Consider the following 24895-nt stretch of genomic DNA (forward strand, 5'->3'; position numbering starts at 1 on the left):
GGGAAATGCCAGCGAGGCCTCCCTATCCAGCTGAGCAATAGCACGGCCCCATTTTTCCCGTAACACAGGAACGGGACTCCTGCCTTCTAAGCCAGGAGCAATCCCAGAGGCTGAAGTTCACCTTGCTAAGGCACCCCCATCTAGAAGCAGCCAGAATAAATATGCTCTCTTTTTGACTCCCTTGGGCAAAGCATTATGGGAAGGTTCAGGATCCTAGAGTTAGAACATCTGTGCTTTAGGAATTCTAGCATCCAGTCTCCCCTTGAAGTGCCTCCAAGCAAGCAAGGCACGGTCTGAGTCCAGGTCATGCAGCACCTGGCCCTGGCAGGTGGGAAGGCTCACTAGCAACAGGATCCCATCTCATTTTACAGATAAAGATTAAGACCCAGAGAGGGTTAGAAGGTCACACAGCAAGTCAGAGCCAGAGCTAAGGCTTCTTTCCCTGTACCTCAAAGCATAACAAGCAGGCCATACCACTTCTGAGTCTACTTGGGGAGTGGGGTGAGCAAGGGACCGCCCAGCGTGCCCAGGTGGTGCCAGGGAGCAGCCTGGGTGCTGCTGCGTGAGTTAAGTGCAACTGGTCTTGCTAAGACAAACTTTTATACTCCTGCCCCGTTCCTAGCAAAGTTCTATAACCTCCTCTTCTCCTTCTAAGCCTCCCACTGCTCTGGGCATCTCCCTCTTCTTGAATCTGACCCTTCTCTTTGGCCCTCGGTCTCCCCATCTGTAAAATGGTCTCCAAGTACCTTCACACTGTCTAGAAATCCTAGGCCCGCGCCTCCGCGGCGGGGGCGGTGTCTCGCGGACCCTCAGGCTCCTACGAGGTGGAGAGTAAGGGGACTGGGGAGAGGGAGGTAAAGAGGGGTCATCTGGGGCTTTCGGCGCCCTTTGTCTGGACAGCCTCGGGGAGCAAGGCCAGGGGCGGCGCGGGGCGGGGCCGGGCAGTCTTGGGCGGAGCCGGGCCCGCCCCTCACCCCGCCCCGTCGGACGTCGGCGCGGAGCTAGCGCCGGGAGGGGCGGAGCGCGGTGCCCGCGCGCTGCCTGGCCCCGGCGCAAAGTTTTCCCTGACGGAGTTTTGGCGGCGGCGGTGACGGCGGCCCGAGCGGCCATGGACGCGCTGAAGTCCGCTGGGCGGGCGCTGATCCGGAGCCCCAGCCTCGCGAAGCAGAGCTGGGGGGGCGGCGGCCGGCACCGGAGTGAGTGTGTGCGCGTCCGCCGGGGCCGGGCGGGGGCCGGGACGGGGGTCTGGCCGCGTGCACCGGCCTCCTGTGGACTCCCGGGCGGGGAGAGGCGGGGCCTGACCCGAGCCCTGAGGTCCGGTCCGGCCCTTCCTGGCCCTGAGGGGTTAGGGGTCGTCCGGGGTCAACTGTGTCCCCCACCCCCATCTCGTCCCCGCTCTGTGCAGCTGGGGAGGAGGGACAGGAGCTGGGGTAGGAGACTGGGGCTCCGGGTCCCGAGGTGAGGCGGCAGTGGGAGAGGGGTTGCAGGTCAGGGGAAGAGACTTGCGCGATCCCCGGGACCTCCCCACCTCACCGTCCTGGACAGCTAGGGGAGGCAGGAGCTCAGCGTCGGTGCCTGGGGGAGAGAGACTGAGCGCAGGGGCTGGAGAATGTGCCCCCATCCCTGCAGCACTGCGCCCCAGCCGCGACGTTAGCGGCTGGCGGGAGCCCACTTGCCCCCTTACCCCCGTACAACCCACGAGGGCATCTTTTGACTCCCGGGCGTCCAGAAACTGTTCCAGGCATTAGCCTGGGTTCGCAGGTACCTACTTGAAGTTGCGGGCGAGGCTCGGCCTGGAATCTCAGAAGGTACTGCAAATCGGGTCATCTTCGACCACTGCGTCTCCTCCTCTAGTCGGGTTCAGGTGGCGAGGATGGCATCCTGGCTATTTTTGAAACCTGTTTTCTCTTGCACCTTCCCCCTCGGGCTTCCGAGGCCCCTAGGTGCCCAGGTGAATAACAGACTCGCCAGCCACCTCTCCCCAAGGCGCCTGGGAGGCTGCTGCCCCCCTCCCCTTCCCACCCCCGACACGCACACACCGTCTCGAGTTACTCTCAGGGAACCTGTCACCTGGCACCTTCCCCTGAGGCCTGAGAAACCCAGCCCCAGTCCCTGCTTTTTCGCGAATGGGGTGGTTTGCCTGGTCACGTAGGCCTTCCTGGTAAGATGTAGAGCCAAAGCCAGGACTCATACACGTTCCCACCCCACTGCAAACCACCTGGACCCTGGCTTCTCCCCCAACCAGGAAACCACTGACAGCACCGTCATACACCGCCCCCTTCCCTCTTTATGTTCCTGAGCTCAGCCAGGGGAGCTGGAGTTCCCTTGGCTCAGGAGTGCCAGCCGGTCTGGGCCTAGAGAGCCCACCCTGCTCCTCTTCTTGAACTCTGCTGTTCCAGCTGTGGCTGTCTGCTAAAGTGAGACTGGCATTGGGAATATGGGCTAGTGCCTGCTGGGGGAGCGGGGGGCTCAAAAACTCTTTAGTGCCAGGCCAGGGATTTACCTTCTCCCACACTTAATGACTCCCCAAATAGCCGCTCTAAATATTTGTGGGATTTGACTGGGACTTCTTCAATGATAGACTGTTCCGGGGGTGGGGGGGGGGACCCCTGCAGTTTTCTGGGATGAGGGAAGGGATGCTGGGCAAGGGAATGAAGCTGAGAAGCCCCTCTCAATCTGGGAAACTGGAACTATTGGATGGTGGAAAAGTTTCTCCTGCCAGCTCTGATCGTGGACAAGCCACTTGTCCTTTCTGATCCTCAGTTTCGTCATCTGCAAAATGAGGTTAAAAATTCTAACCTGGCAGGGGTGTTGAGGTTATTGATAATTGTGCTTCCTTTTGGCCCCTAATTGATGATTTCCCTCTCCCCTACTCCCCTTCCCCTTGCCTGTCATGTGTACATTCTACGTGACTATGACTTTTACTGTGGTGGAATAAGTTTGGGAGGCTCAGAGCCTGTCTACACCTGCAGAAGAAAGGAGAGGAGACTACCCCCCGAGACACACAGGCCCCAGTAAGCCCAAAGTGCTGTCGAGAGCCGTCTGGACCTAGAAGGAGCTGGGTTGAGTCTCCAGCTGTCTGTCGTTGTTCTCAGTTTCCTCATATGTAAATTGTAAAAAACGGTAGTACCCACCTCGGATTTTTTTTGTGTGTCTGGGGTGGGGGGGTAAATAAAATCGCCTTTTGCCTGGCTTGGAGAAAGAATTCGACAATTGGTAACTACTACTTTTGTCAATTAATGTTTGACAGAGTGTTTTTGCTTCCATTATTTCATTTGCTCCCGTGAAGTGTCAGAGCAGGGATTCTTATCAGACCTGTTTTGGAGATTAAGGAACAGAGACTCAGGGATGTAGAGTCACTGACCCCAACACAGAGCTCCCGACATAAAGCTTCCGACACAGCTGTTGAGAGGCAGTACTCCAGGTGCCCAGCCCAGAGGTCTTATCACTGTGCCTCATGGACTCTGGCCATGGGAGAAATGGGCAGGCTCCACCCCATGCTGGGCCGGCAGTTCCTGAGGACAGCGGTGGCCACAACGTATAGAAGGAAGCTGTGGGATGTGTCTGGTGTGGGATGTAGGGGCAGCCTGGCCTGAAGTGGTGTCCCAGCCAGGCCTTGGACTCACCCTGAGAGGTGGGTTGAATTTGGGGGCCACACTAGAGCTAGTGGAGTTAAGGGTAGACTTGACACCTACTGTGAGCTGTGACCTGCAACCTGCTTCTCACCCCTCCAGGTCCTTAGCTAGGATTAGCATGATCATTATTTTATTTGTGGCCCAGAGAAGGGAGGCAGCTTGCTTGAGATCACAGAGCAAAGCCAGAACCCCAGGCTTTTTTGCACTGAACCTGATGGCCCCCTATCTCTTAGTCCTGACTTCGAAGGAGAACTCTCACCCTCTCCCACATGTCGCTTTTACCCCACCTCTTCAGAAACCACAAATATTTTATTTTAGTCCCTGGCCAGGGATTTTCCTTTCTTCTAGTTGCCTGGAAGTGTGACTCATCCCGGCCCCACAGTACCCCTCTTTCTAAGAGGGGTCCCTCTGACCCTCGGGCTCCTTCATGGCTTGTGACAGCCTGTCAGAGGGCTCAGTGAGAACAGATAAAGAAATGTGTGGCATAGGTTCAGTAAAGGTAGTTCATGGTGGTAGGAGGCGGGGATAGGACTAGGCAGAAGATCTATTCAGACTTATTTATAATATTTACAATAAAAGGTAGAAATAATCCCCCAAACCATATTTTATTGAGCACTGATTGTGTCCAGCACTGAGAGAGGCATGAGGAGTCTGGCGAATGAGTTAGTCTCTCTTCTGATAGTGCTCCCTATTTGGTGGAGAAGGCAGGCTGCCTAGGGTGCAGATGAGTAGTATGTGCAGGTAGTGGTGATGCCATGCAGCAAGATAAAGCAGGGCGAGGAGATGGAGGAGACAGCTTCCTTAGATAGGGTGGTGTCTTCATCTGGGTTCTTCTAGAAACAGATGCTGAGACAAAGATCTGAGTGCAAGTCATTTATTTGGGAAGAGGTCCCAGGAAATATCCTTAGAAGTTAGTAGGGAAGGGAGTCCAAAAGGTGGACACAATGAAGCTACTTACCACTGTGGACGACTGAAGGGCCATCCTGCGGGGAGCTCTGGAAGGCCGTGTAGAAGGTGCTCTGCAGTTGTTCAGTTTGGGGGGCAGTTCTGTCAATGGTGGGTGTGGGCTGCTGGGAATGGGAGCTCTAACGCTCCAGTTTGCATGGTGTCTCCAGTAGCCAGAGAGAGCTGCAGACAAAGAGTGACATGTGTGGAAATGGTCCTCACCACGGGGATAAAAGTGAGACGCTGATACTGTCAGTGCAGCGAGTCAGAAAGGCCTTGAAGAAGGTGACTTGGAACACACATGTGAATACAAGGACAGAGGAATCTGGGAACAGCATTCCAGCCAGAGGAAACAGCAGGTGCAGGGACATTTAAATAGAGGTTGGGACTCTGCTTTTCACTGGTCTGGCGGCTGAGGGGTGTGTGGCTTGAAGGGATCACTGCCCACTGAGGGTGAGCCAGACATTCCTTTCAGGCAGCCCTGCAGTGAAGGATGCCTGCCCTTCCTGGGTGATGCTCAGTCTAACCCCTGCTTTATACAAGAAGGGCATGGTGGGTTGCAGGAGTGGGTAAAGAACGTGGGCTATGGCAGGGGTCCCCACCCCCCAGGCTATGCCACACAGCAGGAGGTGAGTGACAAGTGAGCGAAGCTTCATCTGTATTTGCAGCCGCTCCCCAGCCCTAGGATCACAGCCTCAGCTCCACGTCAGATCATCAGGCATTAAGAGCATAGGAGCTCATAGGAGCATCGGTCCCTGGTGCCAGAAAAGTTGGGGACTGCCAGGCTAATGGGATTCAAGGACTGGCACTGTCAATTATGAGCCATGGTCAGGCTCCTGAGCTTCTTTATCTGTGAAATTGGAATCCTAATATCTCCTTGACTCTTCTCGTAAAATACTACAAATGGCTGTGTACACACTGAAGCTCTTTGCACTTGGCCCTTGGAAATGACAGTAGCTCACACTTCAGTGGCACTTGGCATGTAAAAGGCATGGATCTAAGCACACCTGAAGTGCGAACTCATTTCATCCTCACAGCAACTTCAGGGGGTGGATGCTATTATTGTCCCCATCAAGTGAGGAAACTGAGGACCAGGGAGGTGGAGGAACTGAACACCACAGCTCGTCTTCAGACCCCTTCATTTTAACCTTGAGAGCATATGTTTCTCTTGCAGTGTAGGTAGGTACTTAGGAAATGGTAGCTGCTTTTATTATCATTTTTTAATTTTCTTTTGATAATCTTAACAACTTCTGAAATTTGCCTAGCACTTATCACATCCTGAACCTTCTTATGATGATGTTCCAGAGAGACTGAACCCCTTTGTCAGAAAAGGAGACCGTGGCCTGGAGAAGCAGCCACACTCCAGGTCACAGCAGAGTTCAAGTCCCCTTCTGAGATGTCACTCTGGCTTCTGAGGCCATCTCCCCACCAAGCTGGAGGAGACTAGAGACTCGGGCCCCATTTGGAGGTTCCACTGGCCCGTGGATTTGGCTACAGCTCTGATATTCCAGGTACCAGCCAGGCCTGGTAACCTGGGGCAGCAAAGAGGACACAGGGGCACTCTGCCTAGCTCTGACTCCTGATCAGGGGGCCTTAACGAGGATAGAGCACATGTTTGCAGCTGTGAGTTAGACTGGGCATATGGTGTGTCCCCAGCTAACTCTGACAGCAGGTCATCTGTAAAATTGCAAGTTAAAATAGCATAGTCATTACCCACCACAGGGCCAAAAATAACCCAGACCGGAACAAGGCTGTGGACTCAGGCCTGTATTTGTCTGGGGACCTCTGGGAGCTCTTCCTGAAGCCCGGGCTCCTCCTGGGAAGGAGCCTGTTGCCTCCAGCCTTTGTGAGGTGGCTAGACTGGGAGAAGGGTGTGGTAGTGAACCCTACCTCTCTCTGTCGAGTTCTCTTAGATGCTGGTTTTGGGGGAGGGCGTGGGGCATGAGATACACCTCATTGAAGAGATGAGTCGTCATGCCCAGAAATATAGGGGAGGAGGCAGGCCTCCCTAGACGGGAAGGAGGATCTGTGCCCGGTCCTGGGAGGGCGGGGTGATGGGGGTGGGCAGGGAGAAGTAGGACAAGGAAGGGCAGCAATACTGGGCAGGGGCGCACCTTCTCCACACCAGTTTCTGGGGGAGTCCTTCAAGAGGCAGCTGCTTGGCGATGGATGATGTGGCTCTGGGAGGAAGAGAAGAAAATCCAGACTCAAGAAGCAGGAGCAACCCACTGACAGGAGGGACGAGGCCCCGTGGGAGGCGTAACTGTGGGTGGGGCCTTCTGCTGCATACGTTACATTTTATTATCTCATCAACGGGTCAGAACAGCCCTAAGAGCTAGGGACTGTTGTTTCTCACTACTTCATAGATGAGAAAACTGAGACTCAGGGAAGGTAATGTGCTCAAAACCACTGTGTCAGAACTGGAATTCTAGGATAAAGGCCTTTGCTCTTAACTGCGAGGCTATACTGCCTGAAAGAAGGCTTCCTGGAGGAGGCCAGTATGAAACTTTTGATCAGGCGAGGGGATGGGCATTTCTGGTAGAGGGAACTATTTGAGCAAAGACAGAAGTGGGAAAGTAAGCATTACATCATGAGGAAGGATCCCTGCATGGTTGGAGCCTCTGTTGTGTGCGTGTGTGTATGCATGTGCGTGTGTGCATGCAGGGTTATTGTGGGAGAGGAGACCGGGGAACCTGTAACGCCTCAACAGTTATTGCCTATAGTGGGAATTGCTTGTATTGTGTTGGGAGCTGGAGGGTCCTCTGACTTGTGTGACCTTGCATCTTCTATGGGCCTCAGTTTCATCATCTGTCAAGTGAGGGGTTTGGGCATAAGGTCTCCAAGGCTGATGAGTGCCAACCATTCTATTAGGGCCCTCTTCCAGGTGGCTGTAGAATAAGGGAAGGGCCAGGCTAGGGAAGGAGGAATGCAGAAAAATGCTGAGCATTTCAGAGGTCAAGGAGGGCTGGGGAATGTTTTGACAGCAAAGAGGTCGTCCATGACCTTGGCAAGCTTTGGCCCTTTGGAATGGAGGGAGCGGAAGTGGCTTTGGAGAGGGGCCAGGAAAGGGCTGAGCCAGAGGAAATGGAAGAATGGGGACATGGAAATGAGGTGGGGAGGGTAGTTTGCCCTAGGGCAGGGATGAATAATGAGATGAACAAGGCCAAGCCTGATCGACTGGTATTGCCTGGAGCCTTGTGTTGAGAAACAGTCCAAAGCCTATAAACCAGATGGAATAGAGGTGTAATTGATTAGCAATGTCTGCCAAGGACACAGGCAAGAGGCACTGCAGCACCTACTTTGCCATTCTTGCTTAGAAGGATTTCTGGTTGAAAGTGGTAGTCATGGTATCTACTGACAGAGGAAAAGCCTCAGGAATTAAGAATTGTGAGAAGAAATACCTCTGGCTCTAGGAACTTCTCCCTGACCTTTTGCTTAAATTAAGGTAGTTTGCCTCATGGCAAGATAGTATGGCCTAATGGATAGGAGCTTGGGCTTTAGAGTCAGTTGGACAGCTAATTTGACATATTCGGTTTCCTTATCTGTGAAATGGGAATGAAAAAATGCCTGCTTGCAAGGTGGCCATGAGTGTTAGAGGTAATGGTGCGAGCTGCTGCTTTGTGATTACTGTCATCTTTGTTACTTGAGAAGTCTGTTTTGTCCTCACGATCATAGTGGTATTCTTTAAGAGCAAAGCCCATATCTGAGTTACTCCTAGGCCCCCATCACCCAATCCAGGACTAGGACACCTCAGGACTTTCTGATTCTTTTTGGAGGATTAAATGAAATATAGGCTCATAGCTGATGGGACAGAAGATAGGGTAACTTCGGGATCTTCTCAGTGAGGGCTGGGCCTCGTGTTTGGGTGGAGGCCCAAGGGCTAGGGCTGAAGGGCAGTGGGCCAGGGGCCAGAGCTAAGAATGGGGTTGGAAGTATTGCAGGTCGGAACAAAGCCTTGGGGTTGCCGAGGTCTCTTTCACTCAACAAATATTGAGGGTCAGCTTCATGCCAGGTTCTGGATGACTAGTCAACAAATCTCTGCTCACCTGGATCTTAATCCAGGGGCCTGGGTATACATGTAAGTTCTGTATTCCCTCTACCCCCACCCCATACACACACCAAACACACATGCATTCTTTCTCAGGTGAGGAAATAGTCTCAGAGAGGGACAGTGGCTTGCTCAAGTCAAACCTAGAGATATGTGGGTATATAAGCTCCTTCTGGCTGGTAGAGAAGGATTCAGAGCCACTGGAGAACCAGAGCTCTCGGACAGTTGCTAGGAGGGGTAGAACAGACCCTGCCAGGGCCTCAGCTACTCTGGAACCATTGATGCCCAGTCCTAAACTTTCTTCCTGTGGCTCGTCCATCAGAACCAGTGAGAGTCCCGGGAGGAGACAGGGAGGGCACAGGACTTCTCTCAGCTCCCCTCCCAGGAAATGGTCTAGGGAAGCTGGCCCTGACCATCTCTATGGTAGCCCCTGGAAGCTGATTCCTGTCTGGATCCTACTCTATCCAAGACTGTGTATGAGGGTGAAATGCAGTTTCCTCATCTGTAATACCTCCTACAGTTGTAGCATCTGAGAGAAGATGGTGAGGGATAGACAAAGGGCTCTAACAGACAGGAGCACAGGGTGTTCATTTGTCCTGGTGATGGGCTTGCAAGGATCCCTGGAGACCTTCCTTCTTCTGGCCTAATTGCTTCTCAGCTGAGTGATCTGACGCCTCTGGGCCTCAGCTGCTGGGGATGAACCCTGGAGATGGTTAACACCTCCAATGAAGACCACACTTCCCCTGCTGTCCCTCTTCCTGCACAGGGCCCTCTCTCATGTGGGTGGGGCAAGGTGGGGACCTCTTTCCACCTTTCCCTTCTGGTCTCTCTCGCCATCAGTGAGCCGGGCTTATCCTCTCATTTCCCAACCTTCCTGACCTCGGTGGTGGTCACGGTTTTAGAGGACCCTTCCCATGTGCCCTGCTCTGTCTGTGCCATTACTGCAGCCCAGACACTATTAGTCTCAAAGAGGAGAGAGGACTTCCCCGAGACCATGCAGGTGGTAGGAAACAGAGCTGGGATATGAACTCGGATCTGCCATTTTCAGGTGGCCTTCATATGATGTCATATGAGCAGTCACCTCCCCCTCCTTCGACCCTTACCTCACCCGACTCTCTTTGGCCTGCTCTCTCTTTCCTCCCTACTTGATCTCTATGGCTGTGCAGATGGAGGAGAGCAGAGCAGGCTGGGGCCGTGGAAACCACCCAGGTTTGAATTCTGACCCCAACCCTTTATTCATTGTGGTCTTTGGTGACTGCCTCTCTGAGCCCCAGTTTCCTAATCTCTAAGGTGGAGATAATATCTACCTCACAGGATTACAGTGAAGAGTCAGTAAGAAAATGACATAGTTTGTGCTCAGCAAATGTTAGCACTGAAATTGAGTTTGGGCTTTGGACCTGAAAGTATGGGTTTGAATCTTGGCTCTTGTACTTGCTGGCTCTTTGGACTTGGTTATGTGATTTTGCCTCCCTGGGCCTCAGTGCCTTTGTAAATGTCAGTATGATAAAGTGTCTACCTCATAGGTTCTCAGGAGGATTAATGAGAATATTTTATATAAAGCTTCTTACCAGGTGCTTACTGTGTACTAGAAAATGTTAACTCTTTATTAAATATAAAAATAATGGTAGATGGCGGGACTCTAATGCCCCTTGCTGGGTCTCCCTGGAAAATGGGGGCTGCAAGAGCTGTCGCTGTGGTGGTCCTGCCCAGCAGGTTCTGAGGTTCCCATCTTCCTGCCCAGAGCTGCCAGAGAACTGGACAGACACTCGGGAGACACTGCTCGAGGGGATGCTCTTCAGCCTCAAGTACCTGGGCATGACGCTGGTGGAGCAGCCCAAGGGCGAGGAGCTGTCCGCGGCCGCCGTCAAGAGGATCGTGGCCACGGTGAGCCCCAGTCAGGGGAGCCGGGAACCGGGGCCAGCTTCTTCCTGGGGTGCTCCTCATCCCCTGCTTATTACCCCCATCTGAGCTGTCCCTGCCCTTGAGCCCCCTTGCATCCGGTTTAGGGACTCTGGTAGAGGGAAACCATTGGGCTCGCAGGGTCAGGGTCAGTGTCCTCCTCTCCAGCAATTGTGGCCATGGCCTCTCCCAGCCTCCCCTCCCCCAACTTAGGCCCCATGCCTAAGGGTTGGTGATCTAGTGCTAGGGAAGAGTAGGGAGGGAGGTCACTGTCACCCAACCACTTGCCCTATGGCCTGAGGGACAGGGTAGCCCACCAGGGACCACATTTTCCCCTCCCCAGCTCTGAGTAAACATGGGCCCTGTAAATCTACCTCCCTTGGTGACCTCAGACCCTTCCAGCTTAGGCCCTGGTATAGTCAGTGTGTGGAGCAGAGTCCCCAGGAGTCAGCCTGCTGCACTGTGATAGTCCACTCACTGCCCAGAGTCTGAGATCCCTTCTAGCTGTGTATCCTTGGGCAAGTCCCTTAACCTCTGAGTCCATTTCCTCCTGGGAAGAAGCCCTGCTGTGAGGATGACTCGAGGTCCAGTGGTTGGCAGACAACAGTGCTCAGTGAGCAGCAGTTGTCCCTGTTATTAGAAGAAAGTGCTGGTCACCCAAGCTGAGGCCTCATATGGGCCTGGAGTCTGGGGCCTAGAGCAGCTAGGTGTAACCCACAAGAATGGGTCTCAGGCGAGGCAGGCAAGCAGGCTCCTCTGACCCATGTCTGCCCCCAAGGCCAAGGCCAGCGGGAAGAAGCTGCAGAAGGTAACTCTCAAGGTAACGCCACGGGGGATTATCCTGACCGACAGCATCACCAACCAGCTCATTGAGAACGTGTCCATTTACAGGTATGCTCAGAATTCATTCTGCCCCTGGGGCAGTGGGTAGATGCCCTGTCTGAATCCAGGCTCTGCCACTTCCTGTCTGAGTGACCTTGGAGCCTCAGTTTCCTCATCTATAAATGGCAGTGGAAACAGATCTGGCCTTATAGTGTTGTTATGAAGTGCTGAGTGCACAGTGCCTGGCTCACAGTGGGCACTTGGTTAAATGGCAGTGGCTCTTGTCATGAGCACTAGTTGAAGCAGGCAGCTGAGGCCTGATCAGGACTGGGAACCGCCCTCCCCCACTAGCATGCTGCTGAGTCAGGCTTGGAGCAGAGAGTTGCAGAGTCATTGCCCTTCTGCTGTGAATGCAGCAGCTCTACGCTGGACATCTGTCCAGGCGTGCAGGGAAGTGTGATAATTAAATGAGGTAATATCCGAAGGCAGAGCCTGAGGCCACAGTGTACATGGTATCTGTCTGTGATGGTGGTGGTGGTGGGAGCTGTTTATGAAGAGGCAGAGCCCAGCCCTTGGAGCCTCAGACTCTACCCACCCCTCTCTTGGCTGGTCAGCTGTAGGATTTCAGAGCTAGAAGGGATAGGATAGCCCAGGCTCATTTTATAGTTGGAGAAGCTGAGGCCCAGAGAAGGAGTTGCCCAAGGCCTCACAATGAGGTAATGGCTGAACTGGGACCAGGACACCTAGGCCCGAGTTCTGTCCATCACGCCCCCGTCTGTCCGGCATCCCTCCACCGTTCTGCTCTGTCTCCAAGCTGGTGGCTCAGCCCACTGGAGCGCAAGCCAATACTGAGATGGGGAACAAGGGGATGGGGGAGTGGTTTTAGAGTTTCTGTCTGGTGTCTTCCACCTTCTTGGTTCTACCTGCCTCCTTTAACCAGGTGAGGCATCACACCCAGCTCTGCCCTCAAGGAGCTTCCAGTCTAGGAGTGAATGGAGAGGGAAGTAGGAGAGGGAAGTGTTTCTCTAGAGGACAGAGAAAGATGGGCCTGCCTGGGGAAATCTGGGAAGGCCTCCCGGGGAGGTGGCAGGAGACTGGATCTCCCAGGATGGAGAAGTAGCTGGTGACCTGGCACCCCTCCCCATCTGCCCACCTGGGGTGCTAATCCCTATGTCAATGCCTGTGATTGAAGCTGGGGTCACACCGGGTAAGGGAATCTGCTGAACTTCTGTCCCCACTCTGGGTTGCCAAGAGAGTTCATCTCCTGATTAAGAGTCCCAGGATGACCGGAGCCAGCATGGAGGGGTCAGACAAGGGATGAGGGAGGGGTGAGTGTTCTAAAAGGAGAGAGTTTCTGTGTCTCCCTCCTGGATCCACTGGGGCTCCTGGTCTGATCATCTCCACACATCCTCACCCTACTCCCAGCTCCTCCACTCCATCCAGGCTCTAGGAGAATCTGCTAGCGGTCTCACTCACCCTGGGCAGGAGAGGCCTAGAACCTATCTTACCTCTGGTCAGGACCATGATAGGAAGGCAGGTAGGGGAGGGGGAGGCCAGGTGAAGAGCGTTGGTGGCTGGGCATCGTCCCACTTTCCCTTCCAGCTGGTCAGCACAAACTTTTAAGAAGCAGTGGTTACAGCTTCTGGAATCCGCAGATAAGGTCTGAGGTGGTCTGAGACTGTTAGCTTCAGTTTTCTTATCTGAAAAGTGGGAGTAATGATAGAACCCATCTCAGAGGACAGCTCTGAGAATTAAATGAGGTGGTATCCGAACATTGCCTGGCATACAGTAACGGTTTAGCTATTATAATTTTGTGGTGTGGCTCAGTGCCCTTCCTCCAGTCTTTCCCCTACTCCTTCCTGTCCAGCTTGTTTCCCCCTGCCGCCCCATCCCCTATAGACCGTCTAGAATGCCAGCCCAGAGGTCCCAGAGGTCCCAGAGGTCAAGTCTGTCCAGATCTTGAGCTGGTGGAGTGGAAGAGCAGGCTCTCTGGAATTCAGGAGAGATACCCTAGGGGGTGTCCTGGATGTTGTCAGGCCCTCGTGCTGGGGTCTGATGACATTTCCCACTTGCCTTTCAGGATCTCCTACTGCACAGCGGACAAGATGCATGGCAAGGTGTTTGCATATATCGCACAGAGCCAGCATAATGAGAATCTCGAGTGCCACGCCTTCCTCTGCACCAAGCGGAAAATGGTCAGTGGGGAGAGGCTGGGGCTTGGGCAGGCTCTAGCCTTGTCTTGGTATCCCTGCCTTTGGGGGGGGCCCTGTCTGGTGGAGAGGCAAGACCAAGGTGACACGTCACTTAAAATATGAAACCTCTGGGAACCCCAAGTGGATGCTGAGAGCCAAGGGCGCCAAGATACCGGTCAAAGCGGGCTGCCCTAGCTGGTCAGCTTGGCCTGTGGGGAGTAACAAACTCATGTTCCCAGTGAATGCCCTGGGCCCCTTCCTCTCTGTAACATGATTTGTTGGATTTACAATTTTGGGGGATCTCCTGTCAATAGTACAGTCTAGAAATGTAGGACCTTGTAGGGACTGGTGATTGGAGACTGGTGACCAGAGGGGCCCAGGGTGGAAGGCAAAGGCCATCAGAGCACCCGGCTCGCTGGTGCCAGAGCGGGGGGTGGGGAAATGGCCGTTTTTTGGTATCTACTATGTGCCTCTTTCAGTGGTAGGGCTTGTTTAATACAACAACACTGTGAGGTGGGGGCTGTTACTGTCTTTATTATTTTTATTTTTATTTTCTACGAGAAAACAGACTCATAGAGGTCAGCTGTCTTGCTGAAGATGACATAGCTAGCCAGGCAGAGTGAGGATTTAAACCCACGTTTCTTCCCTTCCCTGCATGACTGTGAGGAGCCAGGAACTCTGGGCCCCATTTCCAGGCCCCCGCCCGCCCCGGCCACATCTAGCTGGGATGAGCGGGAACCTCCGTAGTCTTTGGGTATTTGTCTTGAACTTTGGGGCAAGCAGCTGGAGTGACTCAACCTTTGGTGTTGGAAGCCCCCTTTGTTTCTGAGGCCTCCAAAGTCTGAGTATTTGCCCTGTAAGGAGGTTCCACTCATTTATTCATTTACTATTGGCCTCTGTTACGGAGCCCAAAGCCCCAGTCCTCATGCCCTATGGTCCTGGGAGCCAAGGAAACAAGATCCACCCCACCCCAGCCCCATCATCAAGGACACGCCAAGGACATCACAGTCTTTAAATTATCCCCCCCACTCCCGACTTCCTGCTACTCATCAGGCATGCTTTAGATATGAAATAGGTTTCCTAATGCTGCTGTAAGAGCTTACTACAAACTTAGTGGTTTAAAACAACACAAATTTATTCCCTTATGGTTCTGGAGGTCAGAAGTCTGAGATGTAGGCTCCAGGGGAGATGCATTTCCTTGCCTTTTTTAGTTTTAAAGACCGCCTGCATTCCTTGGTTCATGGCCCACTTCGCCAACCTCAGAGTCAGTAGTGTAGCATCCCCCAGTCTGCCTCTCTGCTTCCCTCATCGCATTACTGTTCTGACTGGGGCCCACTGCCTCCCTCTCATAAGACCCCTTGTGATTGGACCCACTGGGTAATCCAGGATAATCCCCCATCTCAAAATCCTTAACTTAATCACCTCTGCAAAGCTCCTTTTGCCATGTGAGGTAACATTCTCAGGTTGCAGGGATTAGGATGTGGCTGTCTTTGCAGGGGGCCACAATTCAGCCTACCACAGGTCTCGTGGAAGGAGCACTAAAGGTGGAGACAGACTAAGGGTCTGATCCTGGCTGATGTGCTGTGTGACAGTGGATAAGACCCTGCCCACTCTCTGGGCTACTTGCTTGTCAGCAAAATGAGGAGGTCATCGCAGTGACCTCTAAGATCGTTCTGAAAGGCCCCAGTTTCTTTTGTGTACCTTTTTTCTTTCCTGCAGACTCAGTGTTGCTGGCCACTTACCCGGGCCTCGTGATGCCCCAGGTCCCTGAGCTGCAGTAGCTTTTCCCGTGACAGCAGACTCCGGGCTTTGTTTCTTATGAGGCCACCCAGACTTAAAAATACAGGCTTATTATGTCTCCATTGTTTGTCTCTTCCTCCCCACTGACCAGAGAAGGCACGGGGCAGGGCATCAGAGTTGGGATGGGGGGACTCTGAAGATGCAGAGACTTCCTCTTGGAAGAAGAGGTTGAGGGGTAAAAGAAAGCGGATGCTAGCCTAGCGGCTGAGAGAGGCCTGGCTCGGGGCCAGAGGACTTCAGAGGGACCTGATCGAAACCAGCTGGCCCTATGCCAAGAAGTTGGTTACTGTAGAAAACAGCCCGGCCACTGCTTGATTCTGACAGTAGAGCCCTGATCAGGCAGAGGGTAGGGCTCCTGTGGAGCACTTAGGCCCAGACATTCTTTGGCAGGTTCTCATCTGTGTCAGGGACTAACTGGCTGGATCACGGCCTGTCCTTCTTCTCAACCCTCTCCCATCTGGCCTCTCCCCTTCAGGGAGCCTTGAGGAGGCCCCCTCGAGGGACTGCCCAACCCAGGGATGTGTAAATAGAGCACCTGATGCAAAGATGGTGTTCTCGAGGCCCTGCAAGGCCTCTGCTGAGCCCCAAGGCCTCTGCTGTGCTGCTGGCCTGGGGGCCTGGCTGGGATGGAAATCTCGAGATACTCAGAGCTCAGTGGACACTTCTGAAGAGGAGACAGCAGATGAAATGGGTGCCTCAGGTTTTGTAGCCCACCTGCTGGCAGGTACGTCTACAGATGTAGAGTGATCTTGCAAGGGAACCTTGAATTTGGATGTTGACATAGTGCTCACTCCTTTTGGCATGGCGCCCACAGTCTCCACATCCCTCCCCTTTCTTGTTTGGATGCCTGAATGAGCAAGACGCCTGTGACCCACCAGGGCTGGGGGCAAGGGCTTCCTTTTTAGGTCACCCACCAGTTCAGCTCAATTCAACACAACCCCCAGGCCTCCCTTCCCTGGTGGCCTCTCTACTGAGAAATGTTTCCATCTGCCCAACTGGGAAGCCTCAGCCAGCACTTCAGCCTCTGGGCTCTGAAGTGAGGGTGGAGTTGCTGTCAGCCAGGTGCAGGTGGACTGATAGTGAGCAAAGTGATAGCCCTAACCCTGCCTGGGCAGGGTGAGACAGAGCTGTTCCACTCACGTAGCCATCAGCATTCCTTGGGTGATTCTTCTGTGCAAGGATTTATGCTTCTGGGGCAGCGGGACTGTGAGGGACATGTGGCTCGACTTGGGCTGAGTTCCAGACTGGAATCCAGGATCCCAGGGTTCTGGTCCAACTCTGCAGCCCTAAGCTAGACCTGGCCCCTTTGTGGACTTAACAGCCTGGTTACAGAGAACAAGACAGGGACACAAAAAAACTGGGCAAGGTAGAACCTGGTCAGGGTAATAGGATAGACCCACAGGCCAGAGGCACTCAGAGGAGGAATAGGCATCTGGCCTGTGGAATCAAGGAAGGAAGACGCTCCTCTCCCCGCGGGCAGACCAGAACAATTCCTCCTTATGCCCAGATTTCTACAGCCACCCCAGGAAGCAGGGCCCAACCCCCTCCCAGTCCCTGTCCAGCCTGGGCTTGCAGCCACCTGCATACCTCCAAATCCTGGGTTATATTTGGTTTAACTTGCAGCTCAGGACTTCAGGGTGGAAGGGCAGGAGTGTATGTAAATGAACAAGCAGATTTATGCAAAAACAGTATCAGGCTTGTGCCCCCAGATTTCCTGGAGGTAAAAATAATGGTGTTTCCATTTCCCTGCCACATTGGATGACCAGCCCTTGCTTGGGTGTATAGTGATCTGACTCCAGCTGGTAATTAGCCCATATTTTTAGTTCATGGGCAATTCTCAATAGTAACTGGGTCTATTAAACTTGATTCAGACGTGACAGCTTAAATTGTAAACAGCTGTGAAGAGTTTCATACTTAATTACCATATTTAAGTTTTGCCATAAAGCGTCCGTACTTCCATCAAAAATGTAAATGACGGAGACATTCAAATGAGATTTTATACTTCGTGAAGTTTAATTGGCATGGATCAGTCAGCTTGTTTAGGGATTTAAAATTTTTAAAAAGAGTTTTAAAGGCAGTAGCCACAGATTCATTTCTCAATTAAATTGAGTTGTCTGGCAGAGAGGAAGGGAGTGGGGCAGAGGCTGGCTAAGCCTGAACTTGTTCGTTTGAAAGGGCTTGGTGCTTTCTTCCCTAGGCCCCGGCTTTCAGAAGAAAGCTTGATGTCGCTTCCAGCTATAGCTACAAGCTCTGGGACTTCCACTTCAGAAGCTGAGCCCGATGAACCCTGAACTGGGATCAGAGAGAGGAAGGGGTTGAGAGGCCTGCATGTGGGGTAGGGGGCAGGTCCTGGCTGGAGTGTGAGACGTCAAGATGCCTGCCTCTTGGGCAGATGTAGTTCAGCCAGCATGTTGCACCTCTGGTGGGCTTTGGCCTGCTCTAGAAGCAGCGGTTATTAGGATTATTAGGGAGCACCCAGATGGCATGTGAGCTGGTGACATGATAGAGATGGTGACGGTTTTGAGTTGAGTTTGAAGGGTGGGTGGGAGTTCCCCAGGGGTGAAGGACCAAGGTGTGGCCCCTCCTTACAGGTGGGTTATGGCACTGAATGGTTTTGGTCCCCTGCCACGGGCACTCATTGATATCTTGCTCCTACCAGGAAATGTATTAGCTTCCTGCTCCCTTTCTGGGATTCAGTTATAAGCCCTCTGACCCTTTATAGGACTAACCAGTCTGACCTTTGCCTCTGCAGCTAAGGCTCATTCAGACAGTGGCCTGGGCCCTTTCCAACTCTGACTTTTCCATTCTCTAACTCCAAGGGCTCAGTTACTGTGTGAAGTCCTCAGGTAATTAGGGAGGGCTTCTTGGAGGAAATAAGCCTCACAATTAATTGAATTTAGGGGAGGAAAGAAAAAAGTGGAGGTGAACAGCCATTGCCAAGGTGCAGGCTGGAATGAAGGTGGGAACTTTGGCTAGCTATGGGTGGTGAAAATGGGGCCCCAACTACCTGGGGAGGGTGTAGCTTCATTGTACCCCCAGGCTGCTTTGATGACCTGGGAGGAGCCAGGACTCTGCCTCCATCCATCAGGCATTCCAGAGCCTTGGAATGGAGCCAGGGTGGGCCTGGCCAGGAGCCCTCAGCTTCTAGTTCAGACTCGCTGTTACCTGCCTAACACTGCACCCCTCCCCTGACCCCACTTCCTGTTTTTCAGGCCCAGGCTGTCACCCTCACAGTTGCTCAGGCCTTCAAAGTTGCCTTTGAGTTCTGGCAAGTGTCCAAGGAAGGTGAGTCTTGTTCACAGACATTATGGGTGGGTTGAGGGCATAGAGGGGCCATTGAGGAAGGCTGGCAGAGTAGCATGGGGTGGGGAGGGGATGGTAAAGGCCCTGGAGTCAGGCTTGGACTGACTCCCACCTTCATCATCTACCTGATTTATGACTTTGAACAGGTTGCTTCACTTTTCTGAGCCTCAGTGACCCCCCCGCCACACACACACACACACAAAGAATGGAAACAGCTGTCTCTCATCCCCAAGGTGCTTATGAGGATTAAATGAAATCTGCAAAGTTTCTTTCCTGCTTGCTAGAGACCTGCCACCTGCCACCTGCCCCCTGAGGGTGGCCACAGCCTACTCCCTGCCTAGCAGGTGCTGGGGATGGAGTGCTGGGGTTTGTGGCTCCAACGCACTGTGCCTTGGTCCCACAGAGAAGGAGAAGAGGGAGAAAGCCAGCCAAGAGGGAGGGGACGTCCTGGGCGGGGGCCGCCTCGACAGCACGCCCTTGTCGAAGAACCGTGAGTCTTGGGCAGGGGGAGCGGCCGGAATCAGCTGCATGACATGGGGTCTGCCTTGCAAGCAGAGGGTCTCACTCCCTCCTGGGCTGGAGCAAACTCTTGGTTTTTTATTTTTTTGTTTTTGTTAAATAAATAATACCTGGTCATTATAGATAAATTAGAAAATGTAGATAAAGGGAAAAAAATTACTTGTTATGGTGCATATGCTTCCAGCTATGTCCCTATGCAGGTATATAAATATGTGTAGGCATCTCTCTGTGTACACTTTACCTCCTATTGTATGCTCTCTTAAAAGAAAATTAATAACTGTTGTGAATATAAAAGTTCCAGCCTACAATGGAGAAGTTCTTACCCTGTGGGCAGCTCTCCAGCTGCTTTGGGAAGTGCCAGGGTGGGGCTCTGGATGGTGTGGGTGCTGGCCTGGGAAAGGCCATGTCCAAGAGTCAGGAGCAGGACAGCCCAGGAGGCTGCAGGATGGGGCTAGGAGATGAGGCCGGGAGACAGGAGGCTCCTCGCCCACTGACACAGCTGACTGGTCTCTTCACAGCGGTTGCCACAGGGAACCTGCTGGACTTAGAAGAGATGACCAAGGCCCCGCTGTCCACAGTCAGCGCCAACACCACTAACGCGGATGAGGCCCCACGACCTCAAGCCTTGAACAACAGCGGTGTTGTCTGGGTGAGTGTTCGTGTGGCCTGGCGACCCCACAGGGCTCTAGCGAGCCTCATCCTGAGCTCTGGATGAGGCCTGGGCGTGGTCCAGGCCCCGGCACCCATGACTTACAGGCCCCTGAGAGGGCCAGACCCAGCCCAGCAGCACCCAGACCCAGGGTAGGGGCTGAACAGCGTTCCCTTTGAACCCAGGGCTGCATCCCCAGCAGGCTTGCCTCCCAGCACAGCTGTCTCCTCACAATGCCCGGCCTCTTGGCCTGAGCATCCACAGCTCAGCCCACCACAGGACCAGCCAAAGGCTCCCTTGTTCTCTGTGTGGGCAGAGTTTGCTTCTGACACCCCTCCCCCCTCAGCTGTCTGAATGAGGAGTCTGAGACTCCAGCAGTGGGCAGTTGGCCCCTGACTTGCTCTGAGACTTAGGCAAGCCCCCTGACCTCTGTGTGTCTCAGCTTTTTCATCCCTTCAATGAGGATGATGACCTCTGCCTGCAGAATCTCCCAGAGGAACCTGATTTTTTTAATTAAATTTAAATTTTTTTTTATTTGAAAATAATTTCGGACTTATAAAAAAGTTACAAAAACAGTACAAAGAATTCCTGCTCACCCTTCATCCAGAGTCTCCAAATGTTAGCATCTTATATAACCACATCACAATGATCACAACCATTAACGCTGATACGCCACTATTACATAACCTATAGACCTTAGTCACATTTCTCCACTTGTCCCCACAATGTCCTTTTTCTGGTCCAAGATCCATTGCAGAATCGCACATTACTTGTCATGTCTTTTTAATTTTAAAAAATTCTGGACTGTTGAGAGCCATGAGAAACTGTCAAATCCCACTGCCTGCTGGGGGCACCCAGCATCTGCTGAGCAGGCACCCCGAGCCTGTTTTCTGCTCTCTGGAGCCACCCTCGTCATCTGCCCATCCTCGGGGAGACTGTGGAGGGGCCTCGCCCATTGTTTTCCCACTGAGGCTGTGGGATTCCTGCCATCAGTTATCCCTTGAGCTTGGAATTTGGGCTGGGCTTTTGGAAGTGGATGAAAGCGAGAAACCTTCCCTGCCCTCTTCCCCCTGGAATCTGAAAGCCATAGCAATCTTGCAGTCATTTGGTTCGACCCCCTCATTTTATGGAAGGAAAGGTTGAGTCTCAAAGAGGAGTAGTGACTTGCCTAAGGTGTCACTCAAGTAGTGACAGAGATGGGAATTGAACCCATCCAGGTCCCTGGCACCCAGGTGCTCTTTCTCCTGCCCCGTATCCCAGATTTGGGCTGAGATGCTGGTAGCAGTAGCCAGGCGGGAGGCTTGTCTGTACCTGTTTCTCCAGGTGCCTACCAGACCCCTGCACTTGTGTCTGGAGTCCTTGTACCTTACCCAGGGCTGGGACAAGTCCCAGCCATGAGCACGGGTGCCCACACTGAGAGCTTATATCTCCTGCTTTGTTTTTCCTAAGGAGCTGGATGACGGCCTGGACGAAGCATTTTCAAGGTAACATTAGCTGGGCTCCTTATGCTGGAGAAAGATGCAAGCATTTGTGGGCTGGTCTCTGGGGCCCTTTGCCATGCCTGAGATCATGAACTGTGACCTCCAGAGCAAAAATCTTAACTTGTATACCTCCAGGGATGGGGAGCTCACTACCTGGCATTGGCCAGGTCTGCTAGAAAGCTTTTGCTGTTAAAAATTATTCCTGGTGGCTGCTCTACCACAGTCTGAGCTAAACTAAACACACTGCAGCTCAAATCTTCTTCCTGCACTTGGTATAACCTTCAAAAATTGACTCTTTTGTAGGCTTCGTTGCCTCCAGAGGTTTTGCATTTATGGAAAGGGGCAAGGGAAGGCAGTGCTTACTTAAGCCCATGGAGTGTTACATAGACCAGGAATGTTAGGCACAGCTAAGAGATATTTTGGTCTAGCCTGAGGTGATGGCATTTCCGCATTTTCCCAGGGGCTGTCCCTGTAGCCATGGCTACCTTTAGCTTGGGGACACACCACCGAGAAGGCTGAGGAGAGGCCTGGGAAGCTCAGGGTTCTGAGTCAGTCAGGCCCCCCTTTCTCCCGTGGGACCCTCGGCAGCCTCCCGTGGCCCTCTCCCACCTCCCCCACCCGAGCCTGGTGGAAACCTCTGGGCCCAGACCCGGTGAGGGAGGCGAGAGCAGCTCGTGTGGCCCCTTCAGGGAGGCAAAGGCATTCTTGTTACCATTTTCCATGCTTCACTGGCTGCCTACCATCCTCATTTGAAGAAAATCTCCCATTTGCTTTTTCCAGATTACCCAATATCATGTGTCCTTTATTAACAACTTCAAAAATCATCAGAGCATTGAACAGGAAATAATACTACCCCATAATCTCACAGCCCAGACCTTTGGGCTTAATTCATGCTAATCCTATACATACATATATTTTTTTGCATTGATCAGCTCATCGTATTTGCATTTGGGGGTCTTGAGTTTCTCTTACCACCGACTTCGGGAGCATTTTTCTAGGCCGTTAAAAACGCCTTGTGCACACTGCATTGGTTGACCGCCTCACATTCTTTTAAGGACACGGGCCATAATTTACTTAACTCTCCTCCGTACTCCCCTTAGGTTGTCTCCCTTTTTTAATTCACTTTTGAACAGCATCGTGTCGAACATAGTTATAGCCAGTGGTCTTCTCGTGGTTGTACCATCTCCCTCCCATGTGTGCCCCCTGCACTGCCCTCGCCAGTGAGGCCCTGTCCCCTTTCTTGGGCATTTCCTGATGGAACTGTGGGTGGTATAGATGCCCCAGCCTCTCTCTCTGGAGGGAGTGCCATTGCCTGGCCTACAGTGTTCTGAGGCACAGGCTCTCTGCTCAGAGGCTCCACCTCCTGGCATCTGGGACTTTCTTCTTTGGCCCCGTTTTCCCACCCATGCCCACTCACTCTGACCCAGGTGCTGGCTAGGCTGGACTGGCTCCTCCGGCCCCCGCCAGCCCCTTTGTCTGGGCCCTGGGCTCACACGGCTCTGCCTTTCAGGCTTGCCCAATCTCGGACGAACCCTCAGGTCCTGGACACTGGACTGACCGCACAGGACATCCATTACGCCCAATGCCTCTCGCCTGTCGACTGGGACCAGCCTGACACCAGCAGCGCTGAGCAGGACGACCTCTTCAGTTTCTGAGGGCCCAGGGCTGGTGGGACATGTGACCAAAACCACCTGTGGTTGGGGTGGGGCAGCCCCAGGACCTCCAGCCACCCTTTTCCGGCTGGCGGCACTGTCAGCCTGCAGATCAAAGCTGCAGCCAGTCAAGCAAAGGGAAGGAGAGTTTTTTTTTTACCCTGCTCTTTCTCTAAGAACTGAAAGATGCCTTGAATATTTATTCAGTGACTTCTGGTTCAATCAGCTCGGAGGCTGGTTCTGTGTCAGGCACAAGCGCAATGTTAGAACCAGCTTCCTGCCTTCTCTTGAGTAAGCTCTGCTCTGCTGTGCGTGTCAAGATGGTCACCAAAGCATTTCTTGTCCCTTCTCTCAAAGGACCCAGACTTCCCTGGAGGCAGCCCTGCTCCTCACTGAAGGTAGTCGGAGCGTTCATTTCTATCTTCTTGAGAGCACAGGAGGGCACCGCAGCCTCAGGAGAGGGCTGTGGCCTCCAGCTCGCCTGACGCAGGGGCCCCAGCAGGCCCGGGCTTTAGCCCCTGGACCTGGGGATTCTTAGAGACAGAGGGCCAGCCCCTGACCAAAGATAACCCAGAGCTGGCACTTTAAAGCACACGCAGCAGGTGTGGCTCCTGGGGGCTCCTCAATGGTGCTGTAGTGCAGAGCTTTCTGCCCTTCTACAAGAAGGGGCCCAAAGTCCCTGTGGATGGTCCTGTCACATGCTCAGAACCAGTGTAACTGGCCGCCCACAGACTCCCAGAGTCTGACTGCAACAGTGAGGGTCATCTCTGCGTGACTGCCCTCCATCAGGGCACCCCACCCTACCCGCCTCCCCCAGACGCATGAGCTTGTGCTCATGCTTCCTTTTCGTCCGTGTCTGTGTATGAGTGTGTCCCTGAGCCCCACCTCCCGTACTTCCTGGGGGAATGTATGAAACCTCACACCCGGATTCAGGTAAGACTGTTTTGTTACCCTTTTACAGATGAGAAAACTGAGGCCACCCGTGTGGAAGGGGTAGAGTCTGGGGTAGATCTCAGACCCGGTGCCAAAGCTGCCTTCTCACCTGTGCCTCGCACGGCTCACACCTCCTTTTTTTTCGAGCTTTGTTGTCCTCCCAGGAACCAAAAACCCCAGCTATTTTCTAACCAAAATGTGTTTCGTAACAAACCATCTGGTGCCTTTCCACACAGAACTGGCATGAGCCTCCGTGCCCTGCTAGCTGTCTCATCGCTGTTGATTTCTGTGAAAATGGAAGTGTTTGAAGTCTGTTAATTCAGAGGGTGAAACAAAACCAAACTCTGTAAGCGTTGTGCTGTTCTTTCCTGACACTCGACCCTGGGTCGGGACACACCAGCAGCAGTCTGTATTCAGGGTCTCCCTTCCTTCCTTCGCCTTCACCCCCACAGGGCCCCTCATATCCTGAAACCCAGCAAAGCTGCCAGCACCATCTCCATCCTGAGGTGCCTCCCGGGCCTGGTTTTGCTGACCTTAAGTCAGCTACTGAGGGTATTTGGAGCAGGTTTCACCAGCCCAGGAGAAATACCATTGCTCAGAATCTACTGATCTAGTTAAGCACGTGAACCAAAACACAAAGAAGTGCCTAGGTGAAGGGTGGAGTGGGATTTGTAGGGTCTTTATCAGAATATAAGCATAACTTCTTTTCTGTGCCCAGTTCCTTCACCCCTGCTCCCCACCCCAGACCTTGGTATTGGCCCCTGTATTTGTCATGAAGCAGCAAGGATTGGGCCTGACACGAGCCAGCCCTGGCGCCAGGGTCCAGGAGTCCTGAGAAAGACCTTGTAGTGTTTGCGTGAGTTGGACTGTGGCCTTTGTCTTGATCTCTGGCCACCAGCAGTCAGTGTGCTCCCTGCCTGTCTGCAGATCAGTCTTGTGCTCTTCTTTGTGTTGCTGTAAAGACATTTCCAATGAGGAAAAGAACAAGTAATAAACATTCTCTTTTTGAAATACAAA

General features: G+C 53.1%; 1 protein-coding gene across 2 annotated transcripts; it reads left to right on the top strand.

Annotated features, from left to right (window-relative positions):
* The first annotated feature begins 1015 nt into the window (after window positions 1-1015).
* Window positions 1016-24895, top strand: LDLRAP1 (low density lipoprotein receptor adaptor protein 1). 2 transcript variants are annotated; one of them, XM_039854951.1, is made up of 9 exons: window positions 1018-1196; window positions 10370-10512; window positions 11306-11418; window positions 13430-13544; window positions 18554-18626; window positions 19048-19134; window positions 19682-19812; window positions 21262-21296; window positions 22804-24895. In XM_039854951.1, exons 1-9 carry the CDS (start codon window positions 1109-1111, stop codon window positions 22946-22948), a joined length of 930 nt encoding a protein of 309 aa, XP_039710885.1. In that variant the 5' UTR covers window positions 1018-1108; the 3' UTR covers window positions 22949-24895. The 2 variants fall into 2 exon arrangements, with proteins under 2 accessions (XP_039710886.1, XP_039710885.1); XM_039854952.1 differs by lacking the exon at window positions 19048-19134 and having other exon boundaries at window positions 1016-1196.

The sequence above is a fragment of the Pteropus medius genome, unplaced genomic scaffold (assembly GCF_902729225.1).
Source record: "Pteropus medius unplaced genomic scaffold, Ma_sr-lr_union100, whole genome shotgun sequence".
Classification (NCBI taxonomy): Eukaryota; Metazoa; Chordata; class Mammalia; order Chiroptera; family Pteropodidae; genus Pteropus; species Pteropus medius.

Coding starts and splice junctions, on each gene's coding strand:
- LDLRAP1 (XM_039854951.1), top strand. CDS start 1,109: ATGGACGCGCTGAAGTCCGCTGGGCGGGCGCTGATCCGGAGCCCCAGC. Junction 1,197..10,369: donor GGGCGGCGGCCGGCACCGGA/GTGAGTGTGTGC, acceptor CTTCCTGCCCAG/AGCTGCCAGAGAACTGGACA. Junction 19,813..21,261: donor ACAACAGCGGTGTTGTCTGG/GTGAGTGTTCGT, acceptor GTTTTTCCTAAG/GAGCTGGATGACGGCCTGGA.